Source organism: Bubalus kerabau, chromosome 2 (genome assembly GCF_029407905.1).
Source record: "Bubalus kerabau isolate K-KA32 ecotype Philippines breed swamp buffalo chromosome 2, PCC_UOA_SB_1v2, whole genome shotgun sequence".
NCBI lineage: Eukaryota > Metazoa > Chordata > Mammalia > Artiodactyla > Bovidae > Bubalus > Bubalus kerabau.
The window spans coordinates 105,030,787-105,050,920 of record NC_073625.1 but is presented as its reverse complement, the minus strand read 5'-3'; the positions used below and the strand labels follow the sequence as shown (position 1 = coordinate 105,050,920).

The following is a 20,134-nucleotide window of genomic DNA, read 5'->3' as shown; positions in this document are numbered from 1 at the left end:
TGCCTTCAACTTGATCCTTTTTCCTCAGAACTGCTTTGGCAATTCTGGTTCTTTCATGATTCCATATAAATTTTAGGATTATTTGTTATAGTTCTGTGGAAAATGTCATGAATATTTTGATAGGGATTGCATTTAATCTGTAGATTGCTTTGGGTAGCACAGCCATTTTAATAACATTAATTCTTCCAATTCAAGAGCATGGGATATCTTCCTGTTTCTTTGAATCATCTTCAGTTTCTTTTATTAGTGTTTTGTAGTTTTCAGCATATAGTTTTCAGGCCTTTCACTTCCTTGGTTAAGCTTATTTCTAGGTTTCTTTTTTATGCAGTTTTATTTATTTATTCATTATTGAAGCAAAATTGATTTTCAGTGTTGTGCTAACATGCAGTTTTAAATGGAATTTTTTTTTTTTTGCTTTCTCTTTCTGATATTTCATTGTTAGTATAAAGAAATGTAGCAGATTTAAATATGTTAATCTTATATCTTGCCACTTTACTGAATTCCTTTGCTGTTTTGTTTTTTTTTTGGCTGCATTGCACAGTAGGGATGTGTGCACTCCTTGACCAAGGATGGAACCTGTGCCCTGTGTAGTGGAAGTGTGGAGTCCTAACCACTGGACCACCAGGGAAGTCCCCTTACTGGATTCATTTATTAGTTCTAATAGTTTGCATACCAAGTCTTTATGGTTTTCTGTGTAGAGAATCATGGCTTCTGCAAACGGTGACAGTTTCACCTCTTCTCGTCCAATTTGAATACCTTTTATTTCTCTTTCTTGTTGATTGCTGTGGCTTTCCAATATTATGTTGAATAGCAATGATGAGAGTGGGCATCCTTGTCTTGTTCCTGAATTTAGTGGGGAGGTTCTCAGCTTTACACAATTGAGCATTATATTGGCTGTGGTTTATCATAAATGACTTTTATTATGTTAAGATATGTTCCTCTATACCCACTTTGGTGAGAATATACTTTCTTCTTATGATAATGTGGTCTGTTTTTCTAAAATTATTTTCCACAATGTAATGAGAGTTTTCTGTGTCACTAAATCTACTTCTACAACAGTAGTTTCCAACTGAGAGTATAACACAGACTCAGACCTACGAAATCAGAATTTCTGGGTGTGGGGCACCATGGTTTTTTTGAAGTTCCACGGGTGAACTTGATGAATAAGCCCTGGTTAAGGACTGTCATTCTGTGCCATTGTGTTTAATGACTGCATGAAACTCTATCATGGACCACAAGCTAGACTCTTCTCTGTTGCTAGGCATTTAACTTGTTTCTAGTTTACCACTTTTATAAACAAAATCTTAGTGAACAAGTAGCTAACTAAGTCTTTGCATATATCCATAAGCTTTTACTTCGGATAAATACCTAAAAATAGAATGCACATTTTAAAGACTTTTACTAAATGGCCCTTCCAGGAAGGTTGTTTCAAAGAAGTACCTATTTTCCTGTTTGATACCATATTTATTATTTTTGCTAAGTTGACAGGTAAAATATTTTTCATGTTACTGTTGCTTCAACATTTGCATTTTTTATTACTATGAGGTTAAGCATTTTTTATATTGACCATTTATATATATATATCTGAAAATGAGTATAGAAAAGTTAATAGTGATTTGTCTCATACATTTTGTCCATTTTTATCCTTGATTATATATCTTTTTGTTATTTATAGGAACTCTATGTTTTTAAGACTATTGATGCTTTTATTATCATTTATTTTGCAATTGTTTTCATTTTGTTATTTGTCTTGATTTATTTGTGGTGTTTGGTACTGTATACAGTTAAGTTTCATTTTGTTTTTTAATTGGTCTTTCATATTTGAATTTTTTTCTGGTTGTACATTTATTTTAAATTCTGTGTTCTAAGTATACAATAATTAATCTGTAGGGAAACCTGTTGAACTTATTTTCTTTTTTTTTAATTTTTATTTTATATTGGAGTATCATTGGTTAACAATATTATGTTATTTTCAGGTGTACTGCAAAGTGATTCAGTTATACATAAACATGTATCTGTTCTTTTTCAAATTCTTTTCCCATTTAGGTTTTTACAAGATATTGAGCCAAATTCCATGTTCTATACAGTAGGTCCTTGTTGGTTATCTATTTAAATATAGCATTGTGTACATGGTAATCTCAAACTCTCAATATATCCCTCCTTCCACCCTTCCTCCCTGATGAACCATAAGTTTATTCTCTAAGTATAGAGTTAAGTTTTTATTAAGTCAATCCTATCAGTTTTTTCTTTCATAATTGCATTTGGCATGTTTGAAAAGACTTTCGGGAAAGGACCTCTGCCCCCTCACCTCCAACCTGGCCCCTGCACCCTTCTACATAATGCTGTTAAGTACTAAAGTCAAATGTGTGAAGTTAAATTGAGCACTGTATGATCCCCAGCCTTGCTTTTTGTTGTGATTACTGCCAGCAAGTAGGTGGATTTTAATTTAAGCTTAGTCTGTCTCTGCAGAGGAGGGTCATGAGGGTGCTTTTTCGGATTTATGTAACATTTTGGTCCCTTCCCCTAGGCAACTTAACTGCCTTGATGTTAGTTAGATAATCTTGTTTCCATTGAGACCCAAGAGAATCTTCTATGTAAATAGCTGTGTGAAGCCTTTTACATCACAAAGTTCCAGTTATCTTCAAATGGAAGAAGTCAGCAGAAAATCTTTTGTTACCTGCATAAAACAGAAAAATTGCTACATGTGTATATAATTTAGACTCAAGAAAAAGTCTTCAGATCTCTGAAGTCAAGATAAAAGATTTTATCAAGAAAAGATAAAGTTGTAAAAAGTAGAACAAATGAAAATAAAAGGCTGTAATAGATTCTATAGATTACTAGATAAATTCTGATCTTGCCCAGAGTATACAGTGTAACATGAACAGATGAATATATAAAATCTATACTTAGATGCTGAGTAATTATACTGTCAGAGGAACATATGTACCATGAACACATATCTTATACCTTGAAATTTTTTGAAATTATCAGTTAGCTAATAGAGGTGTTTTTCTCTAATTGAGCCAGACTGTTCAGTCCTGTTCTGTTAAGTACAATCTGTACCGTTAAGATTTTCTTTCATTCTCTTATTTTCACCTTAAAAAGTTAACATGATCTAAAAGAAATCTTGTTGCTGTACTCAAGGCTTTTATAGTCTTGCTGGGTTAATAATGCATCATTACCACAAAGTTTAAAAGGGCCTAAAACACATACCTTGCTTGACACGAAATTGCTTAAGCAGGTGTTCTCATGAATAAATGTCCACTGACATTTCTAAAATAGAAGGCTATGTTTTAAAGTATTTTAACATTTCAGAGTTTCCATATATTATATCTTTCTCTTTCACTGAGTCTATGGAAAATATTTCCATCATCATGAAAATTATCTTTGAGTTCCCAAGTATGGCACCCTGATGGAGCTAGAAGCTTCTGTGATACAAGATAGTTCATAATATTTTTCTCCTAACACCACTGTGGATGACAGAGTCAAAAACCGATCAGACTTTAGACCATGGAATCAAACTGTTCTAGAAGAAATATTTTAACTGTGACATTATTTTAACCAGCATAATTTTTTCTGATTAACAAGTCTGTTTCTTTCTATATAGAATTTGTAATTGAGTACAACACCTAAATCTGTTAAATGAGATTTATGTGATAAAGCCTTAAAAAATTAGGTAGCATTAGTCTTATATAATGTAGATATTTGCCCAGTGGGCTTGCAAACACTTCCCAGAAATAAATTCTTTGGAATAGCTGGAGACAGTATGGTTTAATCCAGGCCTTGATCCTGAAATAGATAAATACCCTGTGATTAATTTATTAGTGGCAAGAGAGACATTAGAACTGTCATTAAAGAGATGTTATTATTAAAGAGCTATTATTGATTTGTAATGTTTTTCCTTAGTTGTCAAACATTCTTGAGAAAGAATATATACTTTGCCATAATATTTTCAATTTCCTGCAAAGTGAAAGTGTTAGTTGCTCAGTCGGGTCTGATTATTTGCGACCCCATGGACTGCAGCCCACCAGGCTCCTCTGTCCATGGAATTCTCCAGGCAAGAATACTGGAGTGAACAGCTATTCCCTTCTCCAGGGGATCTTCCCAACCCAGGAATGGAACCTGGGTCTCCTGCATTGCAGGCAGATTCTTTACCATCTGAGGCACCAGGGAAGCCCATTTCCTGCAAAATTCAGGGTCAGTTCACGCAGATTAAATTTCTGGGATGTATATCTGGAGTAATCATGCCCAATTTCTAAATGAACTATCCAAATTAGATATTTAATAAGAGCACGTTTTTCTGATCACAAATATCCTGGCCATGGCAGTAGTTCCTGTGATTGTACCCACTCCTACCAGGTTCTGTGGTGAGCAACAAAGAGTGACTCACAAGGCAGACTGGCAGCCTCTGAGATAGCCAGGCGGGAGCCCAGAGCAACCGTGGCTGGGGTCAGGGTAGTTGTGCCATTGAACAGAGCGGCGCCAACCTGGGGGAGATAGAGCTCATCAGCACAGTCCTTTAAATTGATGAGCTACAGCATATTCCTTCTCTCTCAGGTGGCTGCTGTCCCTGCTTTGTGGGAAAAGCCTCCCTCCGGGAGCAGTGGTTGTCTGCCCAGCTGCCACCTCGGAAGACCAACAAAGAGTATCTTGCAAGTTCCCCTCCAAAAGGCCCCTCCGGATACGTCTGACAGTAAGCCACACAAGGGCCCAGGTGATGAGCCCTCCCAACAGCCTGGTAACAAAAAGAAGTTCAGAACCAACAGCGAGAAAGCAGAACCTGTTTGCATGGGTCATTTCTGCAACCGCCATATCTTCCAGCAGCAGCTGATTGAAAAGCAGAAGAAGAAACTTCAGGAACAGCAGAAAACAATTCTGGAGCTGAAGGAAAACCAGCGGCTGGCAGAGGTTAGGCAGGCAGCAGGGCGTACGCACCCACAGAGCTGCCAGCTGTCAAACCCGGGAGAAGATGAATGGGAACGAACCTGCCAAGTGCTTCCAAAGTATGTTCATTGTACTGGAACACTCTCTGGAGTCTTTGTTGGTTTTTTTTTTTAACTTTGTGGTCAAAAGGCTCCTGAATTTTACCCAACATCCAGATTCCATAATTGCTTACTGTGCATGTGCAAAGCAGAGAGGTCTCATACATTGTGATTGGTATGTGAAAGGTACCGAAAGGTGTTTAAGGCAAGTGGCTGCCTATAAGGATCCAGTTGTATACGGTTAGCAATTGTATTGTAGCTGCCTTTGTCTGAGGAGCTCTGTCACTCTACCAGTAAAATAGGAAAATGCTTACTTGCTCTAACTCGATTTCTGGATTCCTGATTATGTTTAGGGCTGAGAAGCCAGAGCAGCCCTTGGGGATGGCGATTTACCTAGCTTAAGTCTATAGTTGTTTGAGATAAACATCTTTGAACCTAGAATAATAGTCCAAATTTCTCAAAAGCTATTTAAGATGGTTTTAGACATGCTTGTGACATACTCAGTATGTGTGATAAATGGTAGGATAAGAAGTGGGGAGTATGTATTGATCTGAAGCACTGGGTTGGGAGTCAGAGCCCCTGACTCATGTCATAGACTCAGGCCACTCACTCAGCCTTTCCATGCCTCATTATACCAATTTATTGAATGGGTATAATAATACATAGTTATCTCAGGGAGTAAGGATTAATTAAATTTGTAAAAGACTTTGAGTTCTGAAACTGGTGATTGGTCTAAATTCTTTTCCCTTTTCTTCCCGCCCAGTTCACCTGTTGCTTGCCCTGGGACTGAAGGCAGTAGAAGTGACTCCCGAAATTCTCTTTCTGGACCCAGAAGGAATCCAAGGCAGATGATGGAGCCCCATCCCATACTGAAAGGCAGGGCTATCTCGGTGGGACCTGGGTTATGGTTATCTTGCCTCCTGGAGTAGGATATGTTGGGACTGAATCCTGGCAACTGTTGGGTTTTGAGACTTAGCAGAACCTGGTCAAAGTCTAAGATGGGTAGATACGTGACGAGTAGATACACCAGAGAACACCACGACTTTTTTCCTACCCCTCCTGCCAAACTTTCTGGTCTTCCTGGCCAATACAAAAACAAAACATTGCTGAAAGGTTTAATCATTCTTTTGTAATTTGAGATTTGGATTGTGTTTTTAAAATGGGACAATTCACAAAAGAATTCTGAGTGGCTTCTAAGAATAAACACTAACGGTCACCTGTCATTGTACTTTTTAACATTAAAATATCAGTTTACAGTAATCTACATCAAGTTATTACATCATTTTATAATGAATCGTACCTTGATGACAGGCTTCTAGAATGAAATCTATAAACCTGACATTTTAATAACATTTTTGATGTGCATAGGAATCATTATTTAAACCAAACCATACTATGAAAAGAGAAGCATTCCTTAGAACTCACCTAGTGAACCTGCTAGTTGTTTTTACTCTGTAGTTAGTCATGCACTGAACATATGTTTGTGTGAAGTGGTAGGCACTTTGACAATTTTATTGTGGCTTGTAAATCTGACTTTTTACCTGTGGTAGGATTGCTGCCCTAACAGGAAGTGATGTCACCAGAGGTACACTGTGCCTAAAGTCCATTCCTGTTAATGAAAAAAATCAGCAATCTATTCATTGACTCTCTGCCAAGTCAGCAATTTATGACCTCTTTGTCCATCATTGAGGATGATCAGGAAGTGCCCAGTTTGGTGTGATTATTTTTAAGAAATTATTGTTTGATCAAAGAGTTAGCATGTTTTGGAACACCTGGCTATTTTCAAGTCATCTTTAATGACTAGCTCTAGAAAAGATGAAAAAAGGGCATATTACCACAGGCTCTGCCTCTTGGGGCTCTCACTTTAATCCTCTAGTCTTATTTCTGTCTCCTTAAAGACAGTCTCATTCCTGCCATCTGTGGCACCCCCACTATTCTTTTTCCAGCAAAGCCGACACTTAATATCTGTAAGAAATAGCCTGCTGGGTTTTTTGTTTATTAATTCTTGAAACTTGGACTTCAATTTTCTTCTCTGTAACACAGCATAAGGAACCTAAAGTAACCATTGGCTGAGTTAGGTGAGCAGAACTTGATACTCCTCCCACCCATGCCCCTCTGCCTATGAAACCCCAGCTGGTGACAGACTCCTATTATCAGGCCATCTTGCACATTTGCTTCTTTTGGATCGATATTTAATAGACTGTCAAGAACAGGAGTCTGACACTTGAATTCGTTCAGATGCCAGTTCTTCAGATGCCTAGTACAATTCCATTTCCTGCCCATCTGGATATCCCGGCCCTAAAACTAGTTTAAAATGTGATCATCCTGACCCCAAACCTCAGTTTGTTCATTGTTGTCACATATGCAGACGTACACAGTAACCTAGGAGAAGGCGGCAAACTCAGTGGTATTTGAGGAGTGATTCTGTTCTCAAAGTATTTGTTAGATGTAATTAAAATTTTCAACATTCATTACAGGAATTGCCAAATTAAAATTCTGGTTTCTGGATTTCACATACTAAAAGTTTCTTCAAGACACATTATCTTATTTAAACCAGTGAACAATCATTCTAATAGAAATGTGAGCAAAAACATAATCTGAAAATTGTTCATCATGGCCAAGGATGGGACTGTCAGTCCTTAACCTGTAGGATGTGTGTGTATGTGTGTATATACCTGTACACATGGTATAATTACAATTTCTGTAATTGTATTTTAATATAAATTTTATGCATATATATACATATATATTTGGCATTGTGAACACCCAAAAGAAAACTTTAACCATTTTACCATAAAATGGAAACATTTCTTTTCCAGTGTTCTTTATATTTTTTATATTGGAACTCTTACTGTTTTCTAGCCATGGAAGAGAGAGCAGTTCAGCGAGCTGAACGTGGGCGGATGTTGGCAGAGAAGAAGAAAAAACAAGAAGAGGAGAAATTGGTAATAAATCAAGAATGCAAAGTGAGGCAAGAAAAAGGATTTGTATAGGTCTTTATTAAAAACTGAAACCTAGGTTGTTTAAGGTAACTAAGGCAGTAGCGTAACACCAACTTTGGATATGGCTTTTTGCCTGCTGGCCTGAACTCGATGATAGTTTTAGGAAAATGAAAAGAAGGAGCATCAGCATCATTAGTATACAATAAAATGTTTTGCAAGTTGATGGAGCTAGTAAATTAGGAGATTTACACATAACCAAGACTGATGTGTAATAGATAAATGTTCAACCTGCGAAGTTTACAAAGGTGGGTAATTCTTTTTTTTAATTGGAGGCTAATTACTTTACAATACTGTAGTGGTTTTTGCCATACATTGACATGAATCAGCCATGGGCACACATGTGTTCCCCATCCAGAAGCCCCCTCCCATCCCCCAGGGTCATCCAGTACACGAGCCCTGAGCACCCTGTCTCATGCATTGAACCTGGACCGGCAATCCACTTCACATATGATAATATACACATTTCAACGCTACCCTCTCAAATCATCCCACCCTCACCTTCTCCTACAGAGTCCAAAAGACCGTTCTTTATATCTGTGTCTCTTTTGCTGTCTCTCACATAGGGTCATCGTTACCATCTTTCTAAATTCCGTATATATGCATTAGTCTACTGTATTGGTGTTTTTCTTTCTGATTTACTTCACTCTGTATAATAGGCTCCAGTTTCATCCACCCCATTAGAAATGATTCAAGTGTATTCTTTTTAATGGCTGAGTAATACTCCATTGTGTGTATGTACCACAGCTTTCTTATCCATTCGTCTGCCGATGGGCATCCATGTCTAGGTTGCTTCCATGTCCTGACTATTGTAAACAGTGCTGCGATGAACACTGGGGTACACGTGTCTCTTTCCCTTCTGGTTTCCTCAGTGTGTATGCCCAGCAGTGGGATTGCTGGGTCAAAAGGCAGTTCTATTTCCAGTTTTTTTAAGGAATCTCCACACTGTTCTCCATAGTGGCTGTACTAGTTTGCATTCCCACCAACAGTGTAAGAGGATTCCTTTTTCTCCACACCCTCTCCAGCATTTATTGTTTATAGACTTTTTGATAGCAGCCTTTCTGACTGGCGTGAGATGGTACCTCATTGTGGTTTTGATTTGCATTTCTCTGATAATGAGTGATGTTGAGCATCTTTTCATGTGCTTCTTAGCCATCTGTATGTCTTCTTTGGAGAAATGTCTGTTTAGTTCTTTGGCCCATTTTTTGATTGGGTTGTTTATTTTTCTAGAATTGAGCTGCAGGAGCTACTTGTATATTTTTGAGATTAGTTGTTTGTCAGTTGCTTCATTTGCTATTATTTTCTCCCATTCTGAAGGGTGTCTTTTCACCTTGCTTATAGTTTAAAGGTGGGAAATTTTTAACCTTCCAAAGTCTTGATCTGGACTGCCAAAATGAAATTTTGTTACCTACTAAGAAAAAATGGGGGCTTCCCTGGTGGCTCAGCAGTAAAGAATCCGCCTGCAATGCAGGCGACCCAGGTTGGATCCCTGGATCGGGAAGACGCCCTGGAGAAGGGAATGGCAATCCACTCCAGTATTATTGCCTGGAGAATTCCATGGACAGAGGAGCCTGGCAGGCTACAGTCCATAGCGTCGCAAAGAGTCAGACACGACCGAAGCAACTGAGCATGCAAGAAAAAATAAATAGTTCTAACAGTTTTGTGGGTTTTGGTGAAATGGAAGAAAATTTTTTCTTACACTGTGTATAGTTTGGACTTAGTATTCCATAAATGAAATAAGAACTAAAGAGTAATCATTTTATGATGAAAAGTTAATGGTCTCATTCATGCTCAGCCTCATCTTCCCAAGTAGAAGAGAATCCCTTTGGAAAAACAGTTAAGTTACACAACTGACCACCTGTTACTTGGGTTTTCTACTTTTAATACATAGTGCAGGCTTCTTCCAGGGACTGGGTGAACACTTTGGTAGATAGTGGACTTTCCTCAACATAAACAGTCTTATTTCTGTGCAAATTGAGGGTCTGATTTTTACAAATTCTAATCTTGATCAGGCCCAGTTAAAGGCCCAAGAGGAGGAGCGTCAGAAGAGGGAGGCAGAAGAAAAGGAGGCTCAGCTTGAGAAAAAAAGAGAAGAGAAGAGACTGAAGAAAATGGTTAGTAGTTTCTGTTTGGTCAGCCACCTGTCCTGTGAAGCCTGCTGTGTGTGATCTTATAGTCCTATGCACCTTCCCTCCCAAGAATTTCTGTCTAGAACACTTCTTCTCTCACCTCCACCCTCTTCTCTAGCTTACTTAATAACAACCTACTCATTCCTCAGATCTTAACTCAACCCAGTTAGCCTTTCCTGCCTTGCCCCACCCTCCTCTCTAACCAGGGTTAGGTGAGATCCCCTTTATGGATTCTGAGTATATTTCCTTCAAAGTATTGGGTTGGCCAGATATCCTGTATGCAACTGAAAATGAATTAACCCTTTTCCCAGAAGAGGAAGTAAAGTCCTTGAATGATGTTTATCCTTCTCCTTGCTATCCCCTCACTTAAATGCTATAATATAAAATTAACAGTACTGAAATAGCATGACACAAAGTCAGTACATCTTTTGTTACGTGATGAGAGAATAAGAGTGGAAATAAAACAAGATACGTATACACACAAACATACTCACAGCAAAATAAGAAGGGAATACTCATGACAATTCCAATCTTCATTTCTGTAACCAGTCAAGTGGATGTAGTTGGTATTTATAGTTACCTTCTTCCACTAGCCACTACCCCTTTGTCTTTAGTGAGCATCTCTGCTAGTCATGGGGTGACCTGAACCTTCATTCTGGAAGGGGCTGGCCTGTTAGTAGTCCAGCATGGATTGGGTTGTAGTTTTCCTTTCACCTTATCACAGGGCATGATAATACTAAGAGATACCCTAAGGGTTCTCCTGTATTCCAGTCATATTCATCTTCACCTCCATTGAGGAGTAGTACCAATTCCCCCTAGTGACCAGGGTCAATCACCCCAGCCAGCACTTCCTAATTTACCTTTTGATTGAGAGGCCTGAGGAACCCACAAAGACTAGGTGGCACTGTTTTCAGTGCAGTGGAATCACTGTGTATCTCCTTATGGAAGCATTCCCCCATTTTGGAACCAAGACCTCTAGGCCAACAGAACATAAATGTGTGAGAAAAGGAAACCAGAAATGTTGCTAGTGAGAGGGGCCACTCCAACTTCCTCCCCTAGCTTCCTGGAGAAACAGTACCATATTCTGGATGCTGATTCAGAGCACAGACAGCCTTCTGGAGAACCTTACCCTAGACCTGCAAGGTACTGCCGCCTACCTGGTGCTGCAGCTGGGTCTTCCAAAGGTCATTCCGCCATACTGGTGAGCAAGCTGCTTCAGGATGGTGGTAAGACCAGTACATTCCATGTGTATGGGCCCATCGCTCCATTTCTTTTGCTGTCAAGTAAGTTCTGTGATCAGAAGCAATGCTGTGTGGAAATCATGATAGTGAAGAAGGCATTCAGTAAACCTAGGGGTGGTCGGACTGCCATGACAAAACACCAGAGGGCAGGTGGCTTACATGACAGAAATTAATTTTCTCACATTCAAGGAGGCTGGATGTTGAAGATCAGGGTGCTAGCATGGTTGGTTTCTGGTGAGAGCTCTCTTCCTGGCAGTAGATCACCTTATCGGTGTATCGTCCCATGTCCTTTCCTTGGTGCATGTACACAGAAGGGGAGAGTGACAGTATGTAAGTTCTCTGGTGTCTCTTCTTATGAGGATACTAGTCCTACCCTTAGAACTTTTCATAAGTTATTTAAAATTCCCTCTCTGATAGTTCCAACATCTTTCTCATATGTGGATTTTGTTCTGATGATGGCTTTATCTTTTCAGACAGTGTTAATTTCTTATTTTTTAATATGTCTTTATTTTTTGTTGTTGTTGAAAGCCAGACATGTACAGGGCAATGGAAACTGAGTAAATGGGCCTTTAGTGTGGAAGTGAAGTCAAGTGAACTCGCTCAGTCATGTCCGACTCTTTGCGACCCCATGGACTATAGCCCGCCAAGCTCCTCTGTCCATGGGATTCTCCAGGCAAGAATACTGGAGTGGGTTGCCATTTCCTTTGGTGTGGAGATTTGTGTTAATCTAGCCAGGAGTCGGGCTACGTTTGAAGTTTGTTGTTGCTATGAGCATCAAGACTTCAGTTTTCTCTGGTGACTATTTTTTTGTCCCCTCTTTTGGCTTTAGGTCTTCCCTTTGTGTGGCTCCCTGAGGAAAATCTGTCTCTTGCAGTCCCCCAGCTGCACCCCACTGTTATTACTAGGCGTGCCAGCATGCTGGTGTGGTGGGGATGAGTGGGGCATTCTCTAATGTTCTGATTAAGTCTCACTCTTTGGAGTGCACAGTATTGGCCATTCAGAAGAATTTTGGCTCTTACTGTAGGGGCAGAGATTTTCCCTGCCCCTGGGTTCCCTTCTTTCAGTCTCCACTGTCTCAGTCTTTGATCTTAGAGCACTTCCCTCTGTAAGGTTCCTTCTTCTCTTAAATGAGATAAGGAGGTTACTCTGGGCAGAGTTCCCCTCCCCCAGTGGCAGCAGCCTCCCCCTAATGCCTTCAGGTGGTGCTACTTGCAGATGAAGGCCAGAAGAAGAGTCTAGACAGATTCTCCAGAGGTTGCTGCTCCTCTGCCCCAGCTAGACCCAAGATGCGGACTTTATCTAAACTCTGCCTTGATCTTCTCTGTGAATATCTGGTGGAGTTCCTTGCTGTCCAAGGGACTCTAAAGAGTCTTCTCCAACACCACAGTTCAAAAGCATCAATTCTTCGGCGCACAGCTTTCTTTATAGTTTACCTCTCATATCCATACATGACAACTGGAAAAACCAGAGCTTTGACTAGATGGACCTTTGTTGGCAAAGTAATGTCTCTGCTTTTTAATTTGCTGTCTAGGGTGGTCATAACTTTTCTTCCAAGGAGCAAGTGTCTTGTAATTTCATGGCTGCAGTCACCATCTGCAGTGAATTTGGAGCCCAAAAACATAAAGTCAGCCACTGTTTCCATTGTTTCCCCATCTATTTGCCATGAAGTGATGGGACCAGATGCCATGATCTTCGTTTTCTGAATGTTGAGTTTTAAGCCAACTTTTTCACTCACCTCTTTCATCAAGAGGCTCTTTAGTTCTTCTTCACTTTATGCCATAAGTGTGGTGTTATCTGCACATCTGAGGTTATTGATATTTCTCCTGGCAACCTTGAGTCCAGCTTATGCTTCATCCAGCCCATCATTTCTCATGATGTATTCTTCATATCAGTTAAATAAGCAGAATGACAATATACAGCCTTGATGAACTCGTTTCCCAATTTGGAACCAGTCTGTTGTTCCATGTCCAGTTCTGTTGCTTCTTGACCTGCATACAGATTTCTCAGGAGGCCCGTCAGGTGGTCTGGTATGCCCATCTCTTGAAGAATTTTCCATAGTTTGTTGTGATCCACGTAGTCAGAGGCTTTGGCATAGTCAGTAAAGTAGAAGTAGATGTTTTTCTGGAACTCTCTTGCTTTTTTGATGATCCAGCAGATGTTGGCAATTTGATCTCTGGTTCCTCTGCCTTTTCTAAATCCAGCATGAACATCTAGAAGTTCATGGCTCATGTACTGTTGAAGCCTGGCTTGAAGAATTTTGAGTATTACGTTACTAGCGTGTGAGATGAGTGCAATTGTGCGGTAGTTTGAGCATTCTTTGGCATTGCCTTTCTTTGGGATTGGAAAGAAAACTGACCTTTTCCAGTCCTGTAGCCACTGCTGAGTTTTCCAGCATTCCAGGATGTCTAGCTCTAGGTGAGTAATCACACTATTTTGATTATCTGGGTCATGAAAATCATTTTTGTATATTCTGTGTATTCCTGCCACCTCTTCTTAGTATCTTATGCTTCTGTTAGGTCCATACCATTTCTGTCCTGTATTATACCATTTTGCATGAAATGTTCCCTTGGTGTTTCTAATTTTCTTGAAGAGATCTCTAGTCTTTCCCATTCTATTGTTTCCCATTCTGTTTTTTTCCTCTATTTCTTTGCATTGATCACTGAGGAAGGCTTTCTTATCTCTCATTGCTATTCTTTGGAACGCTGCATTCAAATGGGTATATCTTTCCTTTTCTCCGTTGCCTTTCTGAATGGTGTACTGGTTTTCCCTGCTTTCTTCAATTTAAGTCTGAATTTGGCAATAAGGAGTTCATGATCTGAGCCACAGTCGGCTCCCAGTCTTGTTTTTGCTGACTGTGTAGAGCTTCTCCATCTTTGGCTGCAAAGAATATAATCCATCTGATTTCAGTGTTGATCATCTGGTGATGTCCATGTGTAGAGTCTTCTCTTGTGTTGTTGGAAGAGGGTGTTTGCTATGACCAGTGCGTTCTCTTGGCAAAACTCTGTTAGCCTTTGCCCTGCTTCATTCTGTACTCCAAGGCCAAATTTGCCCATTATTCCAGGTATTTCTTGACTTCTATTTTTGCATTCCAGTCCTCTATAATGAAAAGGACATCTTTTTTGGATGTTAGTTCTAGAAGGTCTTGTAGGTCTTCACAGAACCATTCAGCTTCTTTAGCATTACTGGTTGGGTCACAGACTTGAATTACTGTGATGTTGAATTGTTTGCCTTAGAAATGAACAGAGATCATTCTGTCGTTTTTGAGATGGCATCCAAGTACTGCTTTTGAGACACTTTTGTTGACTATGATAGCTAATCCATTTGTTCTAAGGGATTCTTGTTCACAGTAGTAGATAGAGTGGTCATCTGAGTTAAATTCACCCATTCCAGTCCATTTTAGTTCACAGATTCCTAAAATGTTTATGTTCACTCTTGCCATCTCCTGTTTGACCACTTTCAATTTGCCTTGATTCATGGACCTAACATTTCAGGTTCCTATGCAATATTGCTCTTTACAGCATCAGACTTTAATTCCATCATCAGTCACATCCACAACTGGGTGTTGTTTTTGCTTTGTTTTTGTTGTTTTCTCTTCATTCTTTCTGAAGTTATTTCTCCACTGATCTCTAGTAGCATATTGGGCACCTACCAACCTGGGGAGTTCATCTTTCAGTGTCCTGTCTTTTTGCCTTTTCATACTGTTCATGGGGTTCTCACGGCAAGAATACTGAAGTGGTTTGCCATTCCCTTCTCCAGTGGACCACGTTTTGTCAGAACTCTCCACCATGACCTGTCCGTCTTGGGTGGCCCTAAACAGCATGGCTCATAGTTTCATTGAGTTAGACAAGGCTGTGGTCCATGTGATCAGATGGTTAGTTTTCTGTGATTGTGGTTTTCATTCTCTTTGCCCTCTGATGGAGAAGGATAAGAGGCTTATGGAAGCTTCCTGATCAGAGAGCCTGACTGCAGGAGAAACTGGGTCTTGTTCTAAGGTGGCCTCAGGAAGGTCCAAAAGTGTTAGTCGCTCAGTCGTGTCCGACTCTTTGTGACCCCATGGACTGTAGCACGCCAGGCTCCTCTGTCCTTGGAATTCTCCAGGCTGGAATACCAGAGTGGGTTGCCATTCCCTTCTCCAGAGATATTCCTGACCCAGGGATCAAACCCAGGTCTCCTGCATTGCAGGCAAATTCTTTACCATCTGAGCCACCAGGAAGCCCCAAGGTCCACAAGGGGCAGGTTAAAGGTGAGACACCTATTAGACATCGAAATGAAAACATTATATAGGCAGTTGAATATGTGAGCTTGGATATCAAGATTATAGTCAGGAATCTGGCCATCAAAAACATGTCAGTGTTTTAATGCTCTGGATGTGAATGAAATCAACTTGGGATATTATGTGGAGAGAGAAGAAATGCAAAAATCCAGGACCATGTCTGAGAGTATATGAATAACTACTCAGAGGATGAGCTAGTGAGGTAGAAAGAGTAACAAGAGAATTGCTTATTGAAAAGCTGAGAGAAAACAAGTATTTCTAGAAGGAAGTGATGGTGGTTAACTGGGCTAAATGTTGCTGGCTGCAGTGAAAAAGAGAACAGACAAACTTTTATTTGGCAACATGGAGACTGTTCATGACAGACAAGAATGCTTTTAGTGGACTGCTGGGAAGGGAGCCCCATTTCAGGAAGTTGAGGAGAGAATAGGTGGTGAGGCAATAGAGACCATGCATACAGTAGGGGTCACATGGGGTCAAAGAAGAACTTTTTTTTTCTGTTGGTGATTGGTCTTTTTTGTGTTATTTTGTTAAAAGGTGGGCAGTACCAGCACATATTTGCATATTTATGGGAATGGTCTAGTAGTGAGAGAAAAAATCATGATACAAGAGAGCAAAGACCATAAATTACAGGAGGGCCTAAGTGGGAATACTTCCAGAGTGCAATGAAAGGGTGACTTATAAAGGATAGAAGGCAAGGTGTGAGAATGGTGTCAAAAGTTCATCAGGCACTCTGTTATTCTTCTTAATCTTGCTGTAATTCCTTGTCTTTCTTTCAAAGCAGTAGTGATGGAAATACACACACACACACACACACACACACACACACACACACACACACACACACATGTGCTTCCTTGGTGGTTCAGACAGTAATGAATCTGCTTGCTTATGTGGGAAACCCAGGTTTGATCCCTGGGTCAAGAAGATCCTCTGGAGAAGGGAATGGCAACCCACTCCAGTATTCATGCCTGGAGAATTCCATGGACAGAGGACCCTGGTAGGGTACAGTCCATGGCTTCACAGAGAGTTGGAAATGACTGAGCAACTAACACTCACTTTTCATTTGTGTGTGTGTGTGTGTGTGTGTGTATGCGAGCATGCGCACAATTGTGCCTGACTCTTTGCAATCCTGTGGACTATAAGCCACCAGGCTCCTCTGTCCATAGGATTCTCCAGGCAAGAACATTAGAGTGGGTTGCCATGCCCTCCTCCAGGGGATTTTCCCATATATATATATTCAAATGAGTCATTTGTTTCATGTTGTTTGTTGAGTAATTTAAATCAGAAAGATACCCTGCTTTTGTGTCCCTTTTTAGCCTGAGTGAAGTATGCTCTGTAAAACTTTAGGTGCATAGATCACCCCAATATAAGTGTCATCTCAAGGCAGAAGCTTTGATTTCATGTTATCCTCCCAGTAAATCTTAGATGCAGGCATTATGGACATTTTATATACAAGTAAATGGAAAATATAGTAATAATAGTAAAATATAATCAACTGTATTGAGGAATCCTTAATCAAGGCAGGAAATACACATCTAAATTGCTATATATGAAAACAGAATTTTGTCTCAAGAAGATCTCTGGTTTATTAAACGTTTTTCTACTTTTCCATGGAAAAGTAGAATTTTTTAAAAATCTACAAACAATAAATGCTGGAGACAGTGTGGAGAAAAGGGAACCCTCCTGCAATGTTGGTGGGAATGTAAATTGGTGCAGTCACTATGGAGAACAGTGTGGAAGTTCCTTAAAAAAAAACAAAACCAAAAATAGAGCTACTGTATGATCCAGCAATCCCACTCCTGGGCATTTATCCAGAAAAGTTGAAAATCCTAGTTGGAAAAGATACATACAGCCCAGTGTTCATTGTAGCACTATTTACAATAATCAGGACATGGAAGCAACTGAAATGTCCATCAACAGAGAACTAGATAAACAAGATGTGGCACATATATGGTGTGGAATATAACTCAGTCGTAAAAAAAGAGAGAGAACAAAATAATGGCTTTTATAGCAACACAGATGGACCTAGAGTTTGTCATATTGAGTAAAGTAAGTTAGACACAGAAAGATAAATATTATATGATATCGCTTATATGTGGAATCTAAGAAAAGGGTACAAATGGACTTATCTACAAAATAGAAATAGAGTTACAGGTATAGAAAACAAACTTATTACCAAAGAGGAAAGGTGAGTGTGATAAACAAATTAGGAATTTGGGGAAAGAGATAAGCTAGGAGATTGGGATTGACATATACACACTACTATAATATAAAATAGGTAACTAATAAGAACCTGCTGTATAGCCCAGAGAACTTTACTCAATACTCTGTAATGGCCTGTATGGGAAGAGAAGCTTAAAAAGAGTGAATATATGTATAATTGATTCACTTTGCTGTACATCTGAAACTAACACAACATTGTAAATCAACAATACTCCAATAAAAATGTTAATAAATTAAATAGGCCATTTCCCCCCACAAACCATCTGAAAATGGCTTTGCTTAAGAGCCTACAACACCAGCCATAGGGTTGTATTATAACTGAAGATAACTTACGTGTGCATGTGCATAGGATTGGCCAAGCCCAAGGGCTTCTCCAGAGGCTCACTGTCTATGTTAGATACCTGTCTGCAATTTGCAACTGCTGCCTTGGACATTTCAGTGAATGTGAAAACGGCCACCTTTTGTTTTCCTCCCCACTTAACTCTTGGCTCTCTCTTGTTGGTCTCAGTGGTGCTTTAGTCACTAAGTCATGTTTGATTCTTGCGACCCCATGGACTGTAGCCCAACAGGCTCCTCTGTCCATGGGATTCTCCAGGCAAGAATACTGGAGTGGGTTGCCGTTTCCTTCTCCAGAGGATCTTCCCCACCTAGGAATCAAACCCAAGTCTCCTGCATTGCAGGCAGATTCTTTACCAGCTGAGCTATAAGGGAAGCCCTTGTTAGTCATAAGAAGATTCTTATAAATAATTTTTGTTTCTGTCCATTCAGTTCAATATATAAAATGTCTGTAATAAAGATTACGAAGGTAATTTTGGTTTAATCCTTTAGAGAATATGGACATTTCCTTTTCGGTGAGGAATGTGTACAGATACAGGAAGTTTGGCTTGGAAGATCAGAGCAAATATCCCTCCCATATTAGAAATGTTCCAGTGCCTTCTCTTTTTTTTCCCCTCATAGAAGACTTAAGACTATTAAATAGTTTATCAGAATCAGCCAATTCACTACAACCGTTTTCTTGAAGTGAAATTGTAGGAAATGAAGACAAAAGAAGCTTAAATTATGGTTTTTTTTTTAATTTTTACTGCCGAAACTGACAACTACTGTGAAGACAGTGTGAAGTCTTTGCTTTTACTTCTGTGTCTTTCATAACAGCAGCCACTGTATTTTTAATGGAGTATCTTTGAAGTTATTCATATATAAATTTCTACCCCATGATCTAAATGAAGGGGCTATATTGCTGTTTTCCATAATAATAAGGGGAAAATACTGATTTCTCTCCTAACTGAATGAATATTTTACTTTCTAGTAACTTGGTGAGATGTAAATCATTTCTGTGAACAATCCGAAATAATTCAAAGGATATGCATAGCTCTGATTCCTGTAGGACTCATGAGGAACTTTTTCTCCCCTTCTTGGCAGAGTGGCTTCCTTTTTTTTTTTTAATGCTCCTGAGTTCTGTTATCATGATTAACATGCTATTTAGTGGTTACATATTCAAATTAAAGTAATTAGTGATTTGTTGAAATTCATGAGTTTTCAGGTCATTGCATCTTTACTTTTTGTTCAGTTTTATTGAGGTATAATTGACAAAATTGTAAGATACTTAAAATGTACATACAATATGGGATTCCCACTGGGTTAATTACTATGTCCATCACTTTACATATTTATTGTGCATGTGTGTGTAAGAAAACTACATTCTTCTCCCTTAGTAAATTTCAAAATTGTGAGAATATTATCAACTGTAGTTACCTTGTTACACGTTTGGTTCTCAGACCTTATTCATCTTGTAACTGAAAATTTGTACCCTTTTTCTGGGCCTTGCCTATTTCTTCCACCTCAGAAGGCACTGGCATTTCTCTCTCTGTTTCTGTAAGTTCAACTTGTTTTTCTTTTTTTTTTAAGGTTCCACACATAAGTGATACCACTCAGTGTTTGTCTCAGTCTTGCTTATTTTACTGGGCATAATGCCCTCAGGATTTATCCATATTGTCAATAATGATAGTATTTCCTTCTTTTTTAAGACTGAGTAATATTCCATTCTGAGAATCAATAGTAAAATTTTTTTATGCATTCATATGGCAGTGGATACCTACTTTGTTTCCATTCCTTGGCTATTGTGAATAATGTGTCAATAAATACAGGAGTACACATATATCAGTGGAAGTGAGAAATAGATTTAAGGGACTAGATCTGATAGAGTGCCTGATGAACTACGGATGGAGGTTTGTGACACTGTACAGGAGACAGGAATCAAGACCATCCCCAAGAAAAAGAAATGCAAAAA

General features: G+C 39.3%; 1 protein-coding gene across 9 annotated transcripts in view; it reads left to right on the top strand.

The window, feature by feature from the left end:
• The window catches only part of CCDC191 (coiled-coil domain containing 191), a 101,733-nt gene that overhangs the window by 54,258 nt on the left and 27,341 nt on the right, over positions 1-20,134 (top strand). For 8 of the 9 annotated variants that reach the window (XM_055568223.1, XM_055568222.1, XM_055568221.1 and 5 more), the window contains 4 exons: positions 4,558-5,003; positions 5,746-5,858; positions 7,845-7,927; positions 9,994-10,095. In XM_055568223.1, the coding sequence (XP_055424198.1) occupies positions 4,558-5,003; positions 5,746-5,858; positions 7,845-7,927; positions 9,994-10,095 (744 nt within the window). The remainder of the gene's footprint in view (positions 1-4,557; positions 5,004-5,745; positions 5,859-7,844; positions 7,928-9,993; positions 10,096-20,134) is intronic. The other variant, XM_055568224.1, reaches the window with a different exon arrangement.